The following is a 24,918-nucleotide window of genomic DNA, read 5'->3' on the forward strand; positions in this document are numbered from 1 at the left end:
GGATTAAATATGACAGCCCACCAACTTTTGGCTCCGTTGTTTCTTTACCGACTGTCCGAATCCAATGAGAACCTGCATGGGCCAGGCTGCTGCAATGGTAGCCCTGGCTTCTGGCTATACAACCACTTATCCCCATTTTACACATGAAGAAATTGAGACATAGAATGGATAAGGGATTTGTCCAAGATGACGCTGCAAGGAAGTAGCAGGGTCAGGACCCATACTGGAGCATTCTGGCTTCAAAGCCTCTGTTCCTAACAACACTATGCTGCCTTGAATGATCAGAGCAGATAAGAATGGTATTTTAAAAGGATCATTCGAATTGCCAATACAGAGTACTGGGGTGTGGGTGGAGTAAGAGTAGAATCTGAGTTAATTAAATAAGAAAAAGCTCATAAAACCCTTAGCATAGTGCATGCCTATGGGAGTGCCTAGTCACATTAGATGTACAGGGAGTCCTTGGGTTACAATACAGTTCCGTTCCTACAGCAGTGACGTAACCCAAATTTTGGTGTCAGTAGAAAGACACCCTAGACTAAGTCGCTTATCTATCCCAACACAATTGTAAAATCATAATCTAGAACATAAAAACACAACTAGGCCACAGAAAACAAAAAGGACATAAATATGCTGTACTGTACACTGTATTGTAGTAACAGAAAAAAATGACAAAAAAATGAGTGTAAAAACAATTCCTTGGCCCTGGCCGGTTGGCTCAGTGGTAGAGCATCGGCCTGGCATGCAGGAGTCCCAGGTTCGATTCCCGGCCAGGGCACACAGGAGAAGCGCCCATCTGCTTCTCCACCCTTCCCCCTCTCCTTCCTCTCTGTCTCTCTTTTCCCCTCCCGCAGCTGAGGCTCCATTGGAGCAAAGATGGCCCGGATGCTGAGGATGGCTCTGTGGCCTCTGCCTCAGGCGCTAGAGTGGCTCTGGTCGCGACAGAGTGACACCCCGGATGGGCAGAGCATCGCCCCCTGGTGGGCGTGCCAGGTGGATCCTGGTCGGGCGCATGCGGGAGTCTGTCTGCCTGCCCGTTTCCAGCTTCAGAAAAATGCAAAAAAAACCAAAACCCCAAAAACCCAAAAAAACAATTTCTTACCTTTATTCCTGTGGTTGGAGAGAGTGACCCATTGAGAGGAGGAAGCTGGAGAGGCACGAGAACCTGCAGAAGGTGCTGGAGATACTGGGTCAGGTGAATCAGAATTGCCTAAGGAACATGCAGGAGATGCTGGAGGTGATTCTATCTGTACTTTTTTTTTTTTGTATTTTTCTGAAGCTGGAAACAGGGAAGCAGTCAGACAGACTCCTGCATGCACCCGGCCGGGATCCACCTGGCATGCCTACCAGGGAGTGATGCTCTGCCCATCTGAGGCGTTGCTCTGTTGCAACCAGAGCCATTCTAGCACCTGAGGCAGAGGCCACAGAGCCATCCCCAGCGGCCGGGCCATCTCCGCTCCAATGGAGCCTCAGCTGTGGGAGGGGAAGAGAGAGACAGAGAGAAAGGAGAGGGGGAGGGGTGGAGAAGCAGATGGGCGCTTCTCCTATGTGCCCTGGCCGGGAATCAATCCCGGGACTCCTGCACGCCAGGCCAACGCTCTACTACTGAGCCAACCGGCCAGGGCCTCTACCTATACTATTTATTGGAGTGAACGTCATAAACTTGAAATGTCGTATGTTGAGACTGTCCTAACCCGAGGACCCCCTGTAATTATTTTCGTCATTATTGGAAGACAATGATAAAGCCAGGCCTGGAACCCAAGTGTCCTGGTGCCCAGCCTTATACTAAAGTTTTTCCTTCTTGACTCCTTTAATCCTTCCTAAAAGGAGCTCACCTTTTAATACTCTTCCCCCAAAGGGCTCTGCCAATCTCAGACCATGGTTGGTGATGAAAACACCAACAGGGACCCGGTCTTCAACCCTGAACTGGTCACTGCCCACTGCTTCAAGCAGTTCAAGCAGAAGGACTTCCACCTGCCTCAAAGCCGCCGGCGGATCATCATCTTGCCTCAAAAGGAAGATCCAACCCCCGTCAGTCCAACGCCCCAAACCCAGGCTCCCCCACAACCCATCCCCAACTTCAAAGCTCTGGAAGCCGCGGACATCCAACACCCACCAGAGGATGCAAGAACCTGGCTGAGGCAGAGGTTGATGTTTCGGCAGAAACTGGAGTCATTTGGCAACATAGACAGGTGGCTGCAGAACAAGTCCAGCCTCACTCCTTCAGAGGCCAAGATCTTACTATTACATATGATTCGCAAGGAACCTAAGGCCCAGCTGTTGGCCCCCCTAACTACCACCAAAGCCACCAAGGTGGGCAGCCCTATTTGCCAAATGAGGATGTTAGGGGCAGGATAGGGATCGTTCACCCCATTTGATAGAGCAGCAAACAGAAGTCCTTAAAGGGAGGTATATTAGGTTATCTACTGCTGATAACAAATACCCCAAAATGATTTAAAGCAGCAAGTGCTTATTGTCTCACTATTTCTGAGTCAGGAATCTGGGAGGAGCTTAGCTCGGCAGCTCTGGCTCAGTCTTTTCATCTCATGATGTTGGTCCAAGCCACAGACATTTGAAGGCTTGACTAGGGTAGGAGGATCTGCTTCCCAGTGGCTCACTCACATGGCTGTTGGCAGGACGCCTCAGTTCCTAGTCACATGGACCTCTCCATAGGGCTGCTTGAGTGTCCTCACTACATAGCAGCCAGCTTTCTCCAGAGTGGATGGTCCAAGAGAGAACAAGGAGGAGGCTGCAGTGCCTTCTATAATCCATCTCAGAAGGTCTTAGTTTCAGAAGCTTCACACTACTACCTCTATCATATTCCATTTGTCAGAAGCAAGTCACCAAGTATTGCCTACACTTGAGGGGAAGGGAAAGAGTTGAAGAATTTGTGGCTATAACTTAAAACCACCCTGGGCCCTGGGAGGGATATGACTCTACAGTTTGCTACAGGCATGAATAGATGTGGGTTCCAACCCTTCAGGAGCACAGAGGAGCTATAAGCTAAGGGACAGGAAGGCCCTTGTAAACTGTCAAGGGCTGCATCAAGATTAGGGAGTGTTATTTTTAAATTTCTCTGTTCACCTAAAATTGGAGGAGGAGGAGGATTTGGACAGGTAGAGAAAGAAGGAAAGGTATTCTAGGCAGAAGGCCCAGCTGGAACAAAGGCTGGGAGGTGGGAGGGGTGGGGAGCCCCGTCTAACTCCAGACCAGCATGCATTTTGGTGCACTAAGAACCCAGCGGGATTATAATAATGACTAGTCTGACAAGAGAGATGTGGAAAAGAATAAAATTTTAGTTCTCATATTGTTCAAGCTTCTTGTTTCTGATGGGAAATAGAGGCCCAGCCAAGCAAAGTCTCCCAGGAGTTCAGTGGCAGAATGCAGTTGTCCCGCGGTTGCCTGAATCTCATATTCTTTGCATTTATTTATTTATTTATTTTTTGTATTTTTTCTGAAGTTGGAAACGGGGAGGCAGTCAGACAGACTCCCACATGCGCCCGACTGGGATCCACCCAGCACGCCCATCAGAGGGCGATGCTCTGCCCATCCGGGGCGTCGCTCTGTTGCAACCAGAGTCATTCTAGCGCCTGGGGCAGAGGCCATGGAGCCATCCCCAGTGCCCGGGCCATCTTTTGCTCCAATGGAGCCTTGGCTGCGGGAGGGGAAGAGAGAAACAGAGAGGAAGGAGAGAGGGAGGGGTGGAGAAGCAGATGGGCGCCTCTCCTGTGTGCCCTGGCCGGGAATCGAACCCAGGACTTCCGCACGCCAGGCCGTCGCTCTACCACTGAGCCAACCGGCCAGGGCCCTTTGCATTTAATTTTGCTGTTTAGAGTTGCTCGGCCTCTGTCTCCCATATCTCTCTAACTCTAGGGGTCATGTTCCATTGTTCTGTCTCCCCTGAACTCTCCCTTCTATCCCACTCACTTACCTCTTTCAGAAGAAATACCTCCGACTTGCCCACCAACTAGTGCCCCGGCTTCAACTGCCCAAGCCCTCTTCCCTGTTGGCCTTGTACTCCTACCTGCGCAGCCGCAAGATCAAGATTCTGGAGCTATTTAACAAGGTGGACCAGAGCAAAAACCACAGGATCTCCAGGGAGGAGTTCATTTTGGCTCTGAAGGCGGTAAGTGCCTCCCATGCTCCCTCTGGGCTGACCAGAGTGGGGAGGGTGTCTGTGTACCACCCTTCTCCCTGCTGCTGCCTCCACCCCAGGTTCCTGGACCAACCGAAAAGGAGACTGAAGGAACTCAAACTATCAGTCTTATCGCCACTTCAGACCCATAAAAACCTCCCTGCACCAGTCTGACCTTGAAAGGCCCTACCTGAGTAGAAAGTCTGCAGTTGACCCTATAACCAACCAGCTGCCCATCAGACCCCAGAACTGAGCACTGAGATTGCTAGACCTTCAGTCCTGTCTATGGAGCCTTCTAGAGCTTCCCAAACTGTCACTGGCACATGAATCACATAAAGGTCTTTTAAAAATGCATATTCTGACTCAGTACCTCTCTGTGCAGCTCCAGTGATGCCCATTGTACTGGTCCACGGACCACACTTTCACTGGCTATTCTTCATTTAAATTAATTATAAATAAATAAAATTTAAAATCCAGTTTACCAGCCACATTTTGAGTTCTCAATAGTCACATGCGGTGAGCCGTTCCTCTATTGGACCACACAGAGAATATTTCCATCATTATAGAAGGTTCTATTGGTCTTCACAGGGGGTTGCTAACTAGGGCGCAGGAGTCAAATCCAGCTTGCTTCCTGTTTTTGTAAACAAAGTTCTATTGGAACACAGCCTCACTCATTCATCTATGGATTGTCAGGACTGCTTTCACGCTATGATGGCCGATTTGAGTAGTTATGACAAAGACCATATGACTCATGGAACCTAACTATTTCTTTTTCTTTTTTTTTTTTTTTTTGTATTTTTCTGAAGCTAGAAACGGGAGAGACAGTCAGACAGACTCCCGCATGCGCCCAACCGGGATCCACCCGGCACGCCCACCAGGAGGCGACGCTCTGCCCACCAGGGGGTGATGCTCTGCCCCTCTGGGGCGTCGCTCTGCCAAGACCAGAGCCACTCTAGCGCCTGGGGCAGAGGCCAAGGAGCCATCCCCAGCGCCCGGGCCATCTTTGCTCCAATGGAGCCTTGGGAGCCTAACTATTTCTTATCTGGCCCTCTATACAAAAAGTTTGCTGATCCTTGGTCTGAATGAACTAAGTTTTTATATATTTCAAATACAAAATACTTTATAAAATAATTGTAGGAAGCTGACTGCCACACCTTTATGGTTTTAAATTACCACGTTTTCACATCACCATTTTATGACATATACTTATCTGAACATTTCAAAGCACTAAAAACAACAAAAAGATAAAGTCTTTAATTCTCATAACCAATAAGATAAAACATGAAATTCTTTCATATTTGGAGAGTTCTGGTCTTCTTCAAAGAAAGTTCAGTAAGCCTGACCTGTGGTGGTGCAGTGGATAAAGTGTTGACCTAGGAACGCTGAGGTCGCTGGTTCAAAACCCTGGGCTTGCCTGGTCAAGGCACATATGAGAGTTGTTTCTGCTCCTCTCTCTTCTTTCTCTCTCTCTCTCTCTCTAAAAAAAACTGAATAAAGTTAAAATATATATATATATATAAAGTTCTCTAAGAAAGTTCAGTAACAATGACTGCTGTCTAAAGAAGCTGAAGAATAAAATTATATTTCCTTTAAAACATTTTTCTTGAATATTTGATATGGCTGGCAAGCATTACACTCCTCCAAATTTGCTCAGTCCTGAATGGGCAAGGATGGGAGAGAGTGAAATCCTTCCTCACACCCATCATGGGGAAGCTGGCGTTGAGATCGGTATGAAGTCAGGTGCCAGAGTAAGAAGTAACAGACTCTGCAAAGATGATGGCATATCTGGACTGTGTTTTGAAGGAGGGATAGGAGTTTTTCAGGTAGCGAAAAAGAAACATCTGAGTAGACGTGGGGGGGGGGGGGGTGAGAAAGCACAGAGTGTGTTCAGAGGCAGGAAAGGGCTCTACGCTCCTGCAGCAGAAACCTCGGATATGAGCTAGGAGTGGTTAAAACCAGACTGAAAGGTGGGGCCAGGCTGACAAGGGTGTTTGGCCATCCTAGTAGGGTGTTTGGATCGGAACTTGTCCACTTCAGAAACTTCTCTTTTCTGCTCAGGTTGGAGTCCCTCTGGGAAACCAGGAGATAGAGGATATTGTGATCTATCTCAGCTCTCTGGGAAAACACAACAGCATCACCATGGATATCCTGGCCAGCAACTACAAGGAGTGGTCTTTGGCCCAGCCGAGAAGCACGCTGCCAACCCTAAGGGACTGTATGTATCCAAAATCACTCTCATGCCTCCACTTCCCCATCCTTGGAGCAAGCAGGGTAGAGGCAGCCTTAGCTCATTCCTTGAGTGTGTTCTCCAACTTTGGCTTACTGTTGGGGGACCAAGACTCTGGAATGTCCGGCCCAGAGATCAAATAAGGAGTGGGTATTTTCTGGAGTACCAGGCTACCTTGTCCATTGAAAACTGGAGAGGCCCAGCCCTTATCCTTAAAGGATGATTCTCAGAGAGTGGTTTCAGCCTACTGAATAGGTTGAGAACCCAAATGCCAAGCCTTTCTATTTGTATGTGGGTCCAAGGACTTCTTATTACTAATCCGCACCTTATTGATAAAAAGTTAACTAAAGTTTAGCAACCAGAATTAGCACATAGAGTTTACTGGAAAGTCTGCTGTGGCATTCTACTCTCAGAGGTCATAGCAGGCTGCTGTGCACAGCTGTACAGGTTACGTACAGCTGAAGTTTCCTTTGCCAAGCCATGTGCTTCTGGAGCCGTTTCTGTCCAGATGAAGCCCAGAGGCAAATTAGAAACGTACTTGCCATACATAGCTCTGGATATGAAGTTACAATACAAGGATGCGTCATGCTTCTTTATAGTTTAGTTGTAAAAAAAAAAAAGAAAATTGAACAACTACAGATAAATTAAAGCCTTCTTTAACACACACACCCCATTCCAGAGCCTTCCCTAAATATAACCATATCTTTCTTTGCTCCTACCTGTCAGATTGGCAGGAATTTAATTTCAGACCTCTTTGGGAAGGAGGAACTCCGGGTCCTCTCCGAGGTCATTGAAAGAACCCTAGGTGGGTAGTGGAAGAGGCTCCTTACATGGAGGAAGATTTGGAGCATGGCCTCTGGAGTTCCCAGTCACTCTGGGCTGAGTGCTCAACGTTCTCACTGGTCAGTTCTTTAGGGGACAACAGGTAGCTCCCTTAGACCATCCATTCCTCAGTTCCCCGGAGTTTAAATTGCAGCATAGCTTACAAATTTCTGACCTCTAGTCTCAACAAGCCACTGCAGAGAGGCATCCTCCCTCCCAGGCAGGGTCACTGCCCTCACAGAGTCTCAGGGAACACGAGCACCCCCACAGTCACCACCTCCCACACCCTGCACATCAAGCACACCCTCAGCGGGCCTTAAGTTCTCTGTTGACCTTTTCATGATAAATTACCAAAGCTGATCTTTATCTGAGTAGTTGGCTACAAGCCACGATGCCACAATGTGTATTTGCAGCAAAGGTATTTAGGGCCGATTATTTCCCAGTAAATAGCCAAGCAATGGGTATTTGCTTAAATCAGGGGTCCCCAAACTACGGCCCGCGGGCCGCATGCGGCCCCCTGAGGCCATTTATCCGGCCCCCGCTGCACTTCCAGAAGGAGCACTTCTTTCATTGGTGGTCAGTGAGAGGAGCATAGTTCCCATTGAAATACTGGTCAGTTTGTTGATTTAAATTTACTTGTTCTTTATTTTAAATATTGTATTTGTTCCCGTTTTGGTTTTTTACTTTAAAATAAGATATGTGCAGTGTTCATAGGAATTTGTTCATAGTTTTTTTTTATAGTCCGGCCCTCCAACAGTCTGAGGGACAGTGAACTGGCCCCCTGTGTAAAAAGTTTGGGGACCCCTGGCTTAAATAGTGCTATCACAGCTGCATAGCTGAGTCCTTTTTCCCTGGAGAGCCACAGTGAGTAGGGTAAGCAGACTTGGGAGTCTTGTGCTTTGCCCAGAGCGGTAGCAGTGTCAAGAGTCTGGGTGCCTGGCTCACAAGAAAGAAAATGGTAGCCTTTTTTTTTTTTTTAAGATTTTATTTATTGATTTTAGAGAAAGGAGAGAAAAAGAGAGAAAGGGGGAAGCATCAGCTCATTTTAGTTGCTTCTTGTATGTGCCTTGACCAGGCAAACCCAGGGATGTGAACTGGTGACATCAGCATTCGAGATCGAGGCTTTACCCACTGCACCACCACAGGTCAGGCAATGGTAGCCTGAAGGCCAGTAGCCAGGGCTACTATCACAGCACCCTGGCCCATGCAGGTTCGCATTGGATCCGGTAAAGAAACGACGGAGCCAAAAACTGATGGGCCATTATCTTTTTTTTTTTTAATAAATTTTAATTTATTTTATTTTTGTGGCAGAGACAGAGAGAGAGAGAGAGTTAGAGAGAGGGACAGACAGATAGGAAGGGAGAGAGATGAGAAACATCAATTCTTCGTTGCTGCTCCTTAGTTGTTCATTGATTGATTTCTCATATGTGCCTTGACCGTGGGGCTACAGCAGACTGAGTGACCCCTTGCTCCAGCCAGTGACCTTGGGCTCAAGTTGGTGAGCCTTGCTCAAACCAGATGAGCCTGCGCTCAAGCTGGCGACCTCGGGGTCTCGAACCGGGATCCTCCACATCCCAGTCCGACGCTCTATCCACTGCGCCACCGCCTGGTCAGGCTGGGCCATTATCTTTAATCCTAGCTTGCACCCGGTGGGCAAGTAAAAACACACACTGGGCTCCAAAACCCACTCACATTCAGTGCTCACAAAGCTACTGACTTATCCGAGTTTCCTAGAATCAAAGGTTTCTAGCTCACCAGACTTATTCACCTCTGTTCTCCATCTCCTTCCTTCTCCCTGCACAAACTCTGCACAAACTGGCTTCTCACTCAACACTCCGCCATCTTGGCTGCTTCTCCTGGCCACATGGCCTCTTTCTGCTCTCCTCTCTGCTCTCTCCTCTAATGATAATCTCAGGAACCAAGAGAGCAAGCTCCCGTTCTGCCCTCATTTTATACTGTAGATTCATAACCTTTATTCCAATATACAAAATAGGGAAGTCTCTAATACAAAGTCACTTATCAGAGACATGATGGGATTGTACCACCCCACATCAAAAAGGGTGGGAAAGGCTTAATCCCAAAACCAAACCCCAGGCTACAAGGATCCTGCCTGCCTACAGCCCGCCCCCAACACACATTAATATCACCTGGGTGACAGCCTCCACGTGGGCAGCGCCATCTTTAACAAAGTGAGCATAATACATTTTATCTGCCCAACATAGCCTTTTGAGGCACTCTCTGTATGCTGGATGGCTTTACCCACAGCATTAGCTTAATTTATTCTTCAAGGTCCCGGACATCAGGGATGCTAGTCAAGCTTTTCAATGAGGAAGCTGAAGATCAGAGAGGTTGACCATCTGTCCACTGTCTCAAAACCAGAAGGTGGCGGGGCCTGGATTTCATTTCAGCCAGGGACAGTGCAGGCCTGAACCAGGGCAGGGACAATGGGATGTTCTTATTCATTTGGATCTTTGTTGAGCACCTACTATGTGCCAGAAACTTCTAGGAACTGGGACTACAGCAGTGAAGAAGCCAACACCCCTACCTTCAATGAGTTTCCATGGATGATGTTCAGTTATGATTAATGCTTTGAAGAAAATAGGTCAGAATGAGGGGGGTAGTGGTCAGGGAAGGCCTCTCTGAAAAGCAGCCATCAGTGCTGACACCTGAGTGAGGGATGAGGAGCCAGTCTGGGGAATGGAATCTTCGGCAGATGCAACTGCAAAGGCAAAGTCCCGAGACAGGAAAGTCTTCAGAGGACAGAAAGAAATGAGGGTGGCGGGGTAGAGTGAGTGAGGATTGAGCAGTAAGAGTAGGTCAGGGGGACAGTCAGCTGAGCCCTGCAGGGCCTTGCAGGCCAGGGAGAAGATCTGGGCTTTCATCTAAGTGCTAGGGAAACCAGGGGAAATGAAGTGATATGGTTTATATCTTTTAAAGGTCCTATTTGTTGTTTGGTGAAAACAGGATGCTAGAGGATGAGAATGGCAGCAGTGGTGCAGGTGAGAAAGGAAGTGCCCTGTACCAGGGAGGCCATAATAGAGATGGAGAGAAAAGGCACCTTCACGGTGCCTCTCAGATGGCACTGAATGGACATATGAAACAAGCAGAGAGATGACCTAGCACTTGCTTGGTGACATTGGTTAACTGCTTGATGGATTCCATGGCTGGGCACCCTCTCGGTCCCTCCTTCCTTTGTCTCTTCTCTCCAGATAATAGATCTGCCAAACACAGAGTTTCCTCACAAAGTCCATGCAAGCAGAAGGTGAATTTAGCCCCGCAGCCTCCCAAGATGGACCTGCTGACGGTGCCTGCGGTTGATAACCGGACAGAGGCAAGGCCCTTAACCCTGGAGGAGATGGAGGAAGTTGGCAAGCGGTACCGGGAGAGGAAGCGGCAGACCAAGGTACCCCACCAAAGGGGGAGGACACAGGACGACAGGACGGATCCCCTGCCCTGTAACACCGGCTAGCTGGGGAAAGTCTTGGGAGCAGGTGCTTTACCTCTGTGTTCCCTCATCTGGATAACCTCACAAGGTCTTGGTGAAGATGAAATGATACAACATTTATGAAAGTATCAGGTTCCCCTCCGCCCACTCTTTAATTATGACTTTGCATCCTGAGACCAAAGCTACATTTTTTCTTTTTTTTTTTTTTTTTTTTACAGAGACAGAGAGAGAGTCAGAGAGAGGGATAGATAGGGACAGACAGACAGGAACGGAGAGAGAGATGAGAAGCATCAATCATCAGTTTTTTGTTGTGACACAGTTGTTCATTGATTGCTTTCTCACATGTGCCTTGACCGTGGGCCTTCAGCAGACTGAGTAACCCCTTGCTGGAGCCAGCGACCTTGGGTCCAAGCTGGTGAGCTTTTGCTTAAAACAGATGAGCCTGCGCTCAAGCTGGCGACCTCAGGGTCTTTTTTTTTTTTTTTTTTTTTTGTTTGTATTTTTCCAAAGCTGGAAATGGGGAGGCAGTCAGACAGACTCCCGCATGTGCCCGACCGGGATCCACCCAGCATGCCCACCAGGGGGCGATGCTCTGCCCCTCTGGGGCGTCGCTCTGTCGCATTCAGAGCCATTCTAGAGCCTGAGGCAGAGGCCACAGAGCCATCCTCAGCGCCCGGGCCATCTTTGCTCCAGTGGAGCCTCGGCTGCAGGAGGGGAAGAGAGAGACAGAGAGGAAGGAGAGGGGGAGGGGAGGAGAAGCAGATGGGCGCTTCTCCTGTGTGCCCTGGTCGGGAATCAAACCCAGGACTCCTGAATGCCAGGGTGACGCTCTACCACTGAGCCAACAGGCCAGGGCCAGACCTCAGGGTCTTGAACCTGGGTCCTCCGCATCCCAGTCCGACACTCTATCCACTGTGCCACTGTCTGGTCAGGCCAGGGCTACATCTTTATCACCCAAGAGCCTAGCATAGGGCATGGCACTAAGTATACATGACCAGTAATGGAAGAATTGATTGTCTGAATTAATTCACCCAATAAAGATTTATTGAGAGTCTATGATGTACCAGGCAACTCTCTGGGTGCTGCAGACAACAAAACAGCCCCTGCCACCAAGGAGCTGCCAGTCTGGTGCTCCATCCTAATATGCAAAGGTTGCAGGCTCCATCCCAGGTCAGGGCACATACAGGAACAGATCAATGTTTCTGTCTGTCTCAGTCTCTCTCCACCTTCCTCTCTCTCTCAAATCAATAAATAATATTTAAAAATTAAAAAGTAAAGAAGCTGCCAGTCTAGAGAGTCTAGCCAGGAAAGCAGACATTATTAATATTATACTATATATAGATAAATATACTGCTCACAAAGATTAGGGGATATTTCAAAATGAATATGAAACTATAAAATATCCCCTAATTTTTGTGAGAAGTATATTTTAATGTTTTATATAGCAATATAATAAAATGTTTGGTATTGGTAACTGCTATACCAATTAAGATCTGATTTAGTTATGCAACAAAAAAACCCAAAATCTTAGAATCAGGAGTGACAAACTTTTCTGGTAAACAGTCAGATAATAAATAGGCTTTTTGGGCTCTATTGTCTGTCACAACTAGTCAGCTCTGCCATTGGAGCACAAGAACAGCCACAGACATCTAAACAAATGAGTGCAGCTGTGTTTCAATAAAACTTTATTTATAGGCCCTAGCCAGTTGGCTCAGTGGTAGAGCATCAGCCTAGCGTGCAGGAGTCCCGGGTTCGATTCCCGTCCAGGGCACACAGGAGAAGCGCCCATCTGCTTCTCCACCCTTCCCCCACTCCTTCCTCTCTCTCTCTCTCTTCCCCTCTCGCAGCCAAGGCTCCATTGGAGCAAAGTTGGCCTGGGCGCTGAGGATGGCTCTGTGGCCTCTGCCTCAGGCGCTATAATGGCTCTGGTTGCAACAGAGCGATGCCCCAGATGGGCAGAGCATCGCCCCCTGGTGGGCGTGCCGGGTGGATCCCGGTTGGGCGCATGCGGGAGTCTGTCTGACTGCCTCCTCGTTTCCAACTTCAGGAAAAAATACAAAAACAAACAAACAAAAAAAAACAAACAAAAAAACCTTTATTTATAAAAACAGGTGGTGGGCCAGATTTGACCTATAAGCTGTACTTTACTGATTCCAGCTTTAGTTTTGTTTGTGTGTGTGAGAGAAGGGAGAAGAGAGATGAGAAGCATCAACTCATAGTTGTATCACTTTTAGTTGTTCATTGATTGCTTTCTCATACGTGCCTTGACCAGGGGGCTCCAGCCGAGTCAGTGACCCCTTGCTCAAGCCAGCAACCTTGGGCTCAAGCCAGTGTGACCTTGGGCTCAAGCCGGTGACCTTGGGCATCAAGCCAGCAACCTTTGGGTTCAAGCCAGCAACCATGGGATCATGTTGATAATCCCACACTCAAGACAGTGACCCCCTGCTCAATCTTGCAACCCTGCACTCAAGATGGCAAGCCTGCACTCAAGATGGATGAGCCCATGCTAAAGCCAGTAACCTTGGGGTTTCAAACCTGGGACCTCAATGTCCCAAGTTGACGCTCTACCCACTGCACCACCACCAGTCAGGCTGGTTTTAGAAGTTTTAAAAAGATAGATTTTTATTTCTTTGTAAATAGATAAATAAGAAAGCTCAAAATGGCTACACACTCCCCAGGCCTCTTCTACCTTGCTCTGCCATTGTAATGAGTGGCTTCCACTTCAAAGTCACAAGTGGCTGCACCTAATTTAAATTCTCATGCAGCCAAACACTTGAATGTAATGTTCCAGTAGGACACATGTGGAACATTTGCACTGTTCCCTACTTATATATTATACAATCAGGCATGCACATCTGTCTGTACATGGGGCTGTGCACACAGAACCGCATGCACTGACCATCAAGTGCTCTTTAAGGGTAACTTTGACCACGTGTGACTTTTCTTTCAAGTCACTGACTTCTGAACCTGAACTTGGGTTCCACCATGCACTCTTTGCTGTGCCCCTCACAGGGGACTCGTGGGGAAAGGTAGACTGTCAGCCTTTAGGCCAAGAGGATAGAGGCAAGGTGAAGGGAAGTGTGTGCCATCCGCTGATCTCTCTGCAGCTCGCGATCCCCTCCATCCAGTACACGGAGCAGTGCCGCCTGGTGCGCAGTGGGAATAAGTACTTTGACAGCCACTGCCTCCCGTCCACCATCAGCGGGGAGATGAGTGAGCTCATCAACCTGTCCCGCAGGGACAACTTTCTGGTCTACCTGCAATGTCTGAAGGTCTGTGAGTACTATGGCCTCCCGCTGACAGAGGACATCCTTGTAAAAGGTAAGGCCTTGGTCACTGACCCCAGAAAGATGCTCAGATGTCCACCTGAGATTTGTCCCTCCCCAGTGACATGCACCCAGCCAAGCCTCTGTAGCCTGTTGTGGGGACACTGAGGAGAAAGAAGAATAATAAAGCCTGTTTTGCTGTTAGACGGGAACTTTAGTTTAGAATCCTGTGAGTCCACAAGTTCCGCAGGCCTACAGGTCTGGGTTCCCCATCTGAGCTTGATGAGCTGGCATTCTAGAGCAGAAAGCTCCAAGGACAGGAATACTGGGCAAGGAAGCCCTGAAGTTGAGCATTAAGGAACAATCCTAATTTCAAAGAGGGAGATTTGATGTTAAGTGACAACACAATGCTGTATTGGGCATTTCTGAAACTACCTCCCTGGGCCTGGCCCATTTCATTTTTTTGGTTCTTCTGCAACAGTAAGGTAGGAATGCACCCAGAGTCAGGTTCTGCTGAGGACCTTTGCTCTCTGCTCAGACAACAGGACTCAGCACTAAATTTTCCATACTGGTTCCACCCTATGAATTATGTTTTCATACATCCACACAGACCTGAATCTTCCACATCTCTGAGTAGAGTGTGTGCTTCTGAGAGATAGGGGCAGAAAGTGCCAAAATATTTATTTTCCTGACGATCACAGAGCAATGCTGGCATCCCAAATTGATGAATTTATAAATTTAATGCACAGGTTCCTCTCCTCTCTGTGCTTAAAAAATATGAACAGCAAACTGCATGAGGGCAGAGGTTTTTCTGTAGGAACTTTGCAGAAGCTGTAGCCATACTGGGAAATGAGGTTCTCTGAGAAAGGGCACACAGAGACTGGTGTCTTCCCCGAGAGCAAGAGTTAACAGTCACAATAGATTATTTCCATTTTTTCCCCAAGAGGAAGGGAAACAAGTGCCAAATGTATAAGACTCTTGTATTAGTTTGCTAGAGCTTCCATTAAAAATACCTCAGACTGGCCATGGCTGGTTGGCTCAGTGGTAGAGCATCAGCCTGGCGTGTGGAAGTCCCTGGTTTGATTCCCGGCCACGGCACACAGGAGAGGCGCTTCTCCACCCTTCTCCCTCTCCTTTCTCTCTCTCTCTTCCCTTCCCACAGCCAAGGCTCCATTGGAGCAAAGTTGGCCCCAGGCTCTGAGGATGGCTCTGTGGCCTCCCTCTCAGGCACTAGAATGGCTCCGGTTGTAAAGGAGCAATGCCCCAGATGGGCAGAGCATCGCCCCCTAGTGGGCATGCTGGGTGGATCCCAGTCAGGTGCATGTGGGAGTCTGTCTGCCTCCCTTTGCTACTCATTTCAGAAAAATACAAAAAACAAACAAACAAAAAATAACCCCCAAAAATAAGCAACAAAAAGCCTCAGACCTGGTGATTTAAACAACAGGAAATTTATTTTCTCACCATTCTGGATGCCAGAAATACAACATCAAAGGGCCAGCAGGATTGGTGTCCTCAGAGGCCTCAATCCCATGTTTGCAGATGGCTGCCTCTTCACATGGCCTTTTCTCTGTGCACACATGCCCCAGCGTCTCTCTGTGTGTCCAAATTTCCTCTTATAAGGACTCTAGTCAGGTTGGATTTGGGTCCACCCTAACAGCCTCATTTTAGCTTCATCACCTCTTGAAAGGCCTGTTCTCCAAATACCTATTCTGAGGTTCTGAGGGTTAGGGCTTCAACATATGAATTTGGGGGGAACACAATTCAGCCCATAATATATAGGTCTATCCAGGAGGATGAAGCCAAGGGCCTTCAAGGAAAAAAACAACCTAAATGGTCACTGTCTCCTGTATGTGTTGCACATCCTTGCTTGGTGTCCACTTGCTACTACTGCCTGGGCTGGGAGGGCAGAAACGGGAGATTGTGCAGCTCTGGGCCCTGACTTTTCACCAAATCATCTTTCTCCTTTCTTCCTCAGGGAGCCTCGTCTTCCCTGATCCTTCACACCCCTCATCTTGGTTAGTGGTGGAGCTGCAGCTGTCTTCTGAAACGAAGGCAGGCTTGCCATGCACCCTGAACTACTCTTGTGGGTCAGGTCTTCCTTCCGGATGTGGATTCTTTGTTCCTGCCTGAATATGAAGGCCCTACTGATTCTCTCCACTGCTGGATTTTGCCAGCTCCCGGGTCTGTGAGCTTCCCCTCTTGCCAGGATCTTACATTCATGGGCACACAGGAGCATCTGTAGATGGAATAGACTCTAGTCCAGCGGTTCTCAACCTGTGGGTCGCGACCCCGGCGGGGGTCGAATGACCAAAACACAGGGGTCGCCTAAAGCCATCGGAAATACATATTTCCGATGGCTTTAGGCGACCCCTGTGTTTATAAAATATGTATTTCCGATGGCTTTAGGTGACCCCTGTGTTTATAAAATATGTATTTCCGATGGCTTTAGGCGACCCCTGTGTTTTGGTCGTTCGACCCCTACCGGGGTCACGACCCACAGATTGAGAACCGCTGCTCTAGTCCATCTCTGACTAGAGCCACTGAGGCCTGTGGTGGGGACCCTGGGAAGAAGGAGGGAGAAGAGAGGAAGAAGAGTTCGGCCTGTTTTGTCATTAGATGGGATTTCTAGAACAAGTCCCACTGTCCTGGCCACTATATGGTGGCTGTCTTTAGGACAGATGCCTGCTCTGCTATAGACAAAGAAGCACAAGTGTCGGGACTTCCAAGTCTGTGTTCTAGACTAGAACTTGGCGAGCTCAAACTCCACGTCTCAAGCTCATGGGCCAGGATTCTAGAACACTGAGGCACTTCCTCTCTCCCCAGTGAATATAGCTTCATTGTTTTTCTCCCCCTTGTTTTATTAGATAATATTTGCTCACTTAAATATTTTTGAAAACATAAAAATAAAAATCCCCCTCCAGCCTGAGTTAACCACCACTAATATTTTAGTGACTGTTCTCTCACAAACCTATTTTTCTTTTCCATTAATGCAAAATTATTTATGTAATCATTTTAAAGTCATGTGTATATATTTTTAAATGTAGTTGTTTTTGTTTTGTTGTGTTGTGTTGTGACAGAGACAGAGACCCCATGGTTACTGGCTTGAGCCCAAAGATTGTTGGCTTGAAGCCCAAAGTCGCTGGCTTAAGCAAGGGGTCGCTGGCTCAGCTGGAGCCCCCCCAGTCAAGGCACATATGAGAAAGCAATCAATGAACAACTAAAGTCCTACAACAAAGAATTGATGCTTCTCATCTCCCTCCTTTCCTGTCTGTCTGTCCCTATGTGTCCCTCTCTCTGTCTCTCTGACTAAAAAACAAACAAAACCCCTATATGCCTTTTATTTTTTATTTTTTATTTTTTTTTGTATTTTTCTGAAGCTGGAAACGGGGAGAGACAGTCAGACAGACTCCCGCATGCGCCCCACCGGGATCCACCCGGCACGCCCACCAGGGGCCACGCTCTGCCCACCAGGGGGCAATGCTCTGCCCCTCCGGGGCGCCGCTCTGCCGCGACCAGAGCCACTCTAGCGCCTGGGGCAGAGGCCAAGGAGCCATCCCCAGCACCCGGGCCATCTTTGCTCCAGTGGAGCCTTGGCTGCGGGAGGGGAAGAGAGAGACAGAGAGGAAGGAGGGGGAGGGGGTGGAGAAGCAAATGGGCGCTTCTCCTATGTGCCCTGGCCGGGAATCGAACCCGGGTCCCCCGCACGCCAGACCGACGCTCTACCACTGAGCCAACCAGCCAGGGCCCCTATATGCCTTTTAAAAAACGCTGATGCTGCATATCCTCTTCCCTATTCTCCTTTCTCACCTGCATAATCCCTGCCCACCCCACAAATAACCAACATTAATAATCAGGAGTGTGGCCCTGGCTGGTTGGTTCAGTGGTAGAGCATTGGGCTGGCGTGCAGGAGTCCTGGGTTTGATTCCTGGCCAGGGCACACAGGAGAAGCGCCCATCTGCTTCTCCACCCCTCCCCCTCTCCTTCCTCTCTGTCTCTCTCTTTCCCTCCCGCAGCCAAGGCTCCATTGGAGCAAAGTTGGCCCGGGCGCTGAGGATGGCTCCATGGCCTCTGCCTCATGCGCTAGAATGGCTCTGGTTGCGACAGAGCAACACCCCAGATGGGCAGAGCATTGCCCCCTGGTGGGCGTGCCGGGTGGATCCCGGTCGGGCGCATGTGGGAGTCTGTCTGACTGCCTCCCTGTTTCCAACTTCAGAAAAATACAAATAATAATAATAATAATAATAATAATAATAATAATCAGGAGTGTAACTTTACAGCAATTTTTCTTGAACCTGAGCTCTTCAAGTGTCACCATCTTAGGACAAACATTGCTCCATAGTTGCAGGAAGATGGAGACCTTGGCCCAGTGTTTCTTATGTACTGCACTTCTTAGAAAACTCTCCCAAGGTTATCTGTAAAACTAATTCTAAGCAAGGAGAAAACTGCCATCAACTAGGTCTAAGTGAACCTAGTGAAGTCTTGGGTGAATTCTCCCTCCCCCTTCCTGGCAATCTAACTGGGAGGCTCCCTGCAGAGTGTGGTGTGGGGCCTCATGCTCCATCCTAATCGCACCCCAGCCCAGGACCATTGCCAACCTGGCAATAAACACCCTTGTCTCTAGTGCAGTTAGCAGTATGGTACCAACTCCATTTCCTGATCTTGCACTATAGTTACAGTCATACCTTGGACATGTTGCCTGTTCAGTTCCAGACCACCATATTAAAGCGAGTATCCCAATAAAGCAAGTCATAATTTTTTTACTTGGGGAGGGTTTTGGTTTTCACTTTTTTGAAAAAAAAAAAAAAGTACCACCTGTCACTTTACCAGGTGGCGGTGCAGTAGATAAAGCGTCAGCCTGGGACGCAGAGGACCCAGTTTGAAACCTGGAGGTTGCCTGCTTGAGCGTGGGCTCACTAGCTTGAACACAGGGTCGCTGGCTTGAGCATGGGATCATAGATATGACCCCATGGTCACTGGCTTGAGCCCAAGGGTCACTGGCTTGAAGCCCAACATCGCTGGTTTGAGCCCAAGGTCGCTGGCTTGAGCAAGGGGTCACTGGCTCTGCTGAAGCCCCCTGGTCAAGGCACATATGAGAAATCAATGAACAACTAAGGTGCCACAACCAAGAATTGATGCTTTGCATCTCTCTCCCTTCCTGTCTGTCTGTCCCTATCTGTCCCTCTCTCTGTCTCTCTCTTTTTCTCTCTCTCTTGCTAAAAAAAAAAAGTACCACCTGTGAAGCATAACAAAGCAAAGTGCCATAAAAGGAGGTACACCTGTATATGCTATGACTAAGAGACCCTCTGCACTACTTTTGCCATTTGCTTTGAATCTACAATCACTTAAAAATTAAAAGGTAAACAATATATATATAAGAAAAAATATTTTTAAACAAAAAATGTGACTTTATTATTTTTAAAGCTCCCCTCTGCCCCAAAGCCTCAGTGGTGGGGAGGGGTCTTGGGCTGACAGGCCACATTTCTCTTGCTCCTCACAGCCCTCCTGTACCCGGGGGACAGGATCATTTTCCAGAACGATCAGGTGCGCCCAATCCGGCAGCCAGGAGGCTACTACTCGGACTTGAATGCCTTCATCCCAACTCGAGCACTGCTCAAGTCCATGGGCTTCGAAGAGTCTATGGCTAAGAAGACTGACAAGCTGAGTATCTCACCCCCTTCCCCCTTCCCTCTGCCTCCTACCCTGCTGACATGCTGACAGATTTGGGGTGCCACATTGTACCAGTGTCTCTGTCCTAACCCAGCATGCCCAACTGAGTCTGCACAGCCTGGCTAGTCCCCGGTGTCATCCCTAGCATATGTCTGAGGTCCAGAGCTGCCACATCTCATTCTTACTCAGCTACCCTCCTGACCACATCCTACATGATCTCAAGCTCTCTGGAAAAGATTAAAAAGAGAGACTTCTTAGAGAATCAGAGGCCCCTTTACCAATTACAGGCCCAAAGTCAGGGATACTACAAAGGACATAGTGGGGGCAGCCCCTTCTCCTGCCCACCTCTGGCATGAAGGGGGCTTTAGCCCCTGGGAGAAGAAAATAACTGCACTGGGTACTATCTCTAATCCTCAGGTCGAGTCCTCTCTAAGAAAATGTACTTCTTGCCCTGGCCGGTTGGCTCAGCGGTAGAGCGTCGGCCTAGCGTGCGGAGGACCCGGGTTCGATTCCCGGCCAGGGCACATAGGAGAAGCGCCCATTTGCTTCTCCACCCCTCCGCCGTGCTTTCCTCTCTGTCTCTCTCTTCCCCTCCCGCAGCCAAGGCTCCACTGGAGCAAAGATGGCCCGGGCACTGGGGATGGCTCTGTGGCCTCTGCCCCAGGAGCTAGAGTGGCTCTGGTCGCAACATGGCGACGCCCAGGATGGGCAGAGCATCGCCCCCTGGTGGGCAGAGCTTCGCCCCATGGTGGGCGTGCCGGGTGGATCCCGGTCGGGCGCATGCGGGAGTCTGTCTGACTGTCTCTCCCTGTTTCCAGCTTCAGAAAAACGCAAAAAAAAAAAAAAAAAAAAAAAAAAAGAAAATGTACTTCTTTTCTTTTTCTTTGTATTTTTCTGAAGTGAGAAGCGGAAAGGCAGAGAGACAGACTTCCGCATGTGCCCGAGTGGGATCCACCCGGCATGTCCACCAGAGGGCGATGCTCTGCCCATCTGGGATGTTGCTCCATTGCAATTAGAGCCATTCTAGTGCCTGAGGAGGAGGCCATGCAGCCATCCTCAGCGCCCGGGCCAACTTTTCTCCAATGGAGCCTTGGCTGTGAGAGGGGAAGAGAGAGATAGAGAAAAAGGAGAGGGGGAAGGGTGAGAAGCAGATGGGCACTTCTCCTGTGTGCCCTGGCTGGGAATCAAACCCAGGACTTCCACACACCGGGCCGATTGCTCTACTGCTGAGCCAACTGGCCAGGGCCAGAAAATATACTTCTTAACCCAGGGCATGCTCTCCTTCACAGTAGCACGCCTACACCTTTCTTCCCTCTCAGGCGTGCATTTCTTAAACTTATGGGACTCCACAAGGCTTGCAACCAGTGGAGCAGTGGGCAGTGGCAGCTCATCCTAGGCTAACTTCTTGAACCTGTCTCCAAGGCCTTCTTTTCTCTGACTTTCCAGTGAGCCAAAGCAGCCTTGCCTAGGCTCTCTCCTGTTGCTTCTTTTACCCTAAGCCCTTCCTGTTTCATTGTACCTAGCTTTAATGAATGTACTCTCAAAATCAAAAAGAAAGAAAAGGCCCTGCCCGGCTGGCTTAGAGGATAGAGTGTTGGCCTAGCATATGGACATCCCGGGTTCAATCCTCAGTCAGGGCACACAGCAGAAGCAAGCAACCATCTGCTTCTCTTCCCCTCCCTCTCCCACTTCCCTCTCTCTTCTCCTCTCACAGCCAGTGGCTCGATTAGTTCAAGCGTCTGCCCCAGACAGGGGTTGCTAGGTGGATCCCAGTCGGTAAGCATGCAGGAGTCTGTCTCACTATCACCCCTCCTCTACTTAAAAAAAAAAAAAAAAAAAGGAAGGAAGGAAGGAGGGAGAGAGGGAGGGAGAGAGAGAGAGAGAGAGAGAAGGAAAGAAAGAAAGAAAGAAAGAAAGAAAAGCCTGACTAGGTGTAGTGGATAGATCATAGGACTGGGACATGGAAGACCCCAGTTCGAAACCCTGAGGTCACTGGTTTGAGCGCGGGGTCATCCGGCTTAAGTGTGGGGTCACTGGCTTGAGTGTGGGATCATAAACATGACCCCAAGGTCTCTGGCTTAAGCAAGGGGTTACTTGCTCTGCTGTAGCCTCCCCCCCCCCCCATCAAGGCACATATGAGAAAGCAATCATTGAGAAACAAAGGAGACTAAGGAGCTGCAAGCAATGAAGAATTCATGCTTCTCATCTCTCTCCCTTCCTGTCTGCCTGTGCTTATCTGTCCCTCTCTATTTCTCTCTTTTTCTGTCTCTGTCACAAAACAAAAAAGAAAAAAACAAAGAAGAGAAAATGTCCTTTTTTGGAAGGAGGTGAAGCATGGGCAGATGATGAGCCAGCAGCTATGGTGACTGCAGACTGGAGAACTGCAGAGGGATGGGGCCCACGTGGGAACAGGGGGGGCAGCCGGCTGGATATCATGAGGGGGAGGCGTACAAAACCTGCCTATACTCTGGATCCCTGTCAGCTGCCCACTGGGCTTGTATGGCCAGAAGGGCTGGGATGGGATGCAGCAGAGCTGAGTGGAAATTAGACAAGTTGCAGATCAAAATGGACAAGTTACTTCATTCTCTGAGCATCAGGATTTTTATCTGTGAGGTGGACATATACAAAACTCCTACCATATACAATGAGACCAAGAGAAGAAATGCATGTAAACTTCTTAGCACGGTGTTTGGCAGATAGTTGGTACTTGAGCAATGATTGATGTAGTTGTCAGGATGTTCTCAAGCACAGGAGTGGCCTAGGTTGCAGGTAGGGTCTGTCTATAACTCTGGTTGGGAAGAACTGAGCTGAGCCACACAGGTGGTATTGGCCTAGAGGGCTCTTTCTGATCTCTTAATGACTGCCTTCCAGCCCCCAGGTGGCTGGCACCAATTCCTGAACCGGGAACCTAGGACATAGGTGGGAACCATGCTTCCGTAGGCCACAGCTATAAAGGATAAAGAGAGGTCACCTTGGGCAGGGATGGGCATTGGTTTCATGCTGCTACTTAGACTGTGTTGCATAAGATTCTGAGGCTGAAAGCAGGCTTTCTGGGAAAGAGTGCTGCAGTTGATTAGTGATGTCTGCCAGGCCTTGGGAGTTAGTTTTTACCATCCTTGTCTCCAAGGCTGGATTCTGCCCTGGCAGGGGAAGTGGAAGCCAGCGACCCAAAAATGAGTCAGATTATTGAGCATTTCTCATAGCTAGCCAAGGATTCAGATTGTTAAGCGTCTCTCATAACTATTTTCTATTCTGGGAAATTAGAAACCTGAGGCTCTGAAATGGGAAATGACTTGCCCAGAGTCACCCAGTCAGCCAGGTGATGAGCCCAGGCCTGGCTGAACCAAGCCCACTACATGTTCCACTGGAGCATGGGAGGACAGAATCGGGGCCCAGCCCAGATAGAAAAAATTCTCCTTTCAAAACTCTGGTTTGGACTCAGAGATGGGCCCATCCCTGAGGCTCCCAATCTACATCCCTGGGGTCCCACCAACCTGGATTTCCACTCTCCTGACACAGTACCTCTTTCTTATCCACCAGGAAACTGCCAAAGAAAATGAAGAGAGTACACTTTAAGGAATTTGAGGAATTCACCAGGTCTGTAGCAATTACCCATCTCTGGAAGGGGGGTATGTGGGCAGAGGTCTAGTCTCACTTTGTGGAGATGCCTGAACTCTGCATGTTCCATGGTGCTCTTAGCACAGCGTTTGGAGCCCAGTGCCCAGGAGCTGAGAGGAAGGAAAAAACTTAAGAGGACCAGGCAGACTCTGCTCTGGGTGCTTTCCATGTGTTAACTCATTTAAATCCTCTCAATAACCCTATGAAGTTACTCTTAACATACTCTATTTACAAAAGAGAAAACTGAGATACCAAAAAGTTAATTTCTTATTAAAGTCACACATCTGTTAAAGATGTGAAGCAGGAATTCAATCCACTACACAGGCTCCAGAGGTTGAACTCTGAACACCACATTAAAAAGCTTCTAGAGATTAGACAGTATACTCTTAAGAGTTTGGGTTTAAGAGTCAGCAAATTGGGAGTCAAGCCTGTGCTCTCTATTTAGTCACTGTGTAGCCTTCGGGAAATGACTTGTCCTCTCTAGGCCTCTGGATCCTCACTGGTCAGGTAGATAGGGGAACAGAACCTACCACATGGAACTGTAGTAAAGACTGAGATATTGAAGCGTTTAGCACAATACTATATCTCCTCTATGGTCACAGCTGGTTTGCTCTGCTGAGGAACCCCAGCCCTGGCCTGTCCACTATGACAACCTTCCCTATATCTTCTCATTTTACAGGAAGCTGAAGGCCAAGAGTCCCAATGGTTCACAGAAAACCCATCCCAATTTCTTCTGGCCAGGTCACCTCCTGGACAAGCTGCAGCTCTACCTGCCCACTGTGACTGTGGACCGGAGCCTGGCACTGTTCAGCTGTGTCCAACAGCCGCCCCATGCCTACTCAGCCACCTACCACTCCAACCACTGGTGGCCCGTTAGGAATGGGAACTACATGACCTGTGCCTATTACGATGCCCCTAAGGTCTACTACATCAACTAGAGTGACTCGGGTGTTGTCAGACTCTGCTATCCTGAGGCTGAACCCAGAGCCATGAACACCAGGAGTGTCAAAAAGCCAGACAAAATAAATCCTTTTAGTAGGATGGCCTGGGGCTAGCTCTCTCTAGAGCAAAGGTGTCCAGGGTCTTAGAGGCAGATAGGTCTAGGGAAAGAGGTGCAGTTCTTTAGTGTTTCCCTGGCCTTTTGAAACAAATCAAGTTGGAGTTTTTATGTCATCTCTGATCCAGCTGATGTGATTTCTTGCTCAGAAGTTGTGGCCAGAGTGGTGGTCGGAAAAGTTGGGGTCCTGAGCCTGGGGTACTACAGCAGGCACATTCCCTAGGGTGTTGACGTATACCTGCATGGCACCTGCAGCCTCTCATCCTAAGATGTCAGTGCTCTTGGGGAAGCAGCAGGCAGTGCGGGAAGCCCTGAACCCTCCTCTCAGAAACACCATGTCTCTCATCCCCTCAAAACTGTCCCTCATCTCCTCAAAACTGAGCCATTGAATCACTACTTCCAAATCTCTTGGTTCTTTTGCAATTGGAAGCATGCTGTCTAGCTCATGAGCTCTTTGCCTGATTAACCCATCTGATCCCATCAAAACCTTTTCCTTTAGGACACATATCATGTGGGGAGCTATTAACACAGTGCTCCCACACTCCACATCCCATATGACTTTCTACAGACCACAGGATAAGCAGGGTTCGTGAAGTGTGATGGAGTCATAGACACAATGGGGTTTTAGTCTCAATTCTACTGTTTGCCAGCTGTGTGACCTGAGACAAGACAATTGATTTTACA

At 48.7% G+C, this 24,918-nt stretch overlaps 1 protein-coding gene across 1 annotated transcript; it reads left to right on the forward strand.

The window, feature by feature from the left end:
* The first annotated feature begins 186 nt into the window (after positions 1-186).
* EFCAB12 (EF-hand calcium binding domain 12) lies at positions 187-24,115 on the forward strand. The gene is made up of 9 exons (XM_066350359.1): positions 187-202; positions 1,856-2,310; positions 3,938-4,123; positions 6,191-6,347; positions 10,391-10,584; positions 13,734-13,947; positions 19,390-19,549; positions 23,100-23,156; positions 23,857-24,115. The coding sequence occupies exons 1-9, from the start codon at positions 187-189 to the stop codon at positions 24,113-24,115; spliced, it is 1,698 nt and encodes a 565-aa protein (XP_066206456.1).
* Positions 24,116-24,918: the final 803 nt, after the last annotated feature.

Source organism: Saccopteryx leptura, chromosome 10 (genome assembly GCF_036850995.1).
Source record: "Saccopteryx leptura isolate mSacLep1 chromosome 10, mSacLep1_pri_phased_curated, whole genome shotgun sequence".
NCBI lineage: Eukaryota > Metazoa > Chordata > Mammalia > Chiroptera > Emballonuridae > Saccopteryx > Saccopteryx leptura.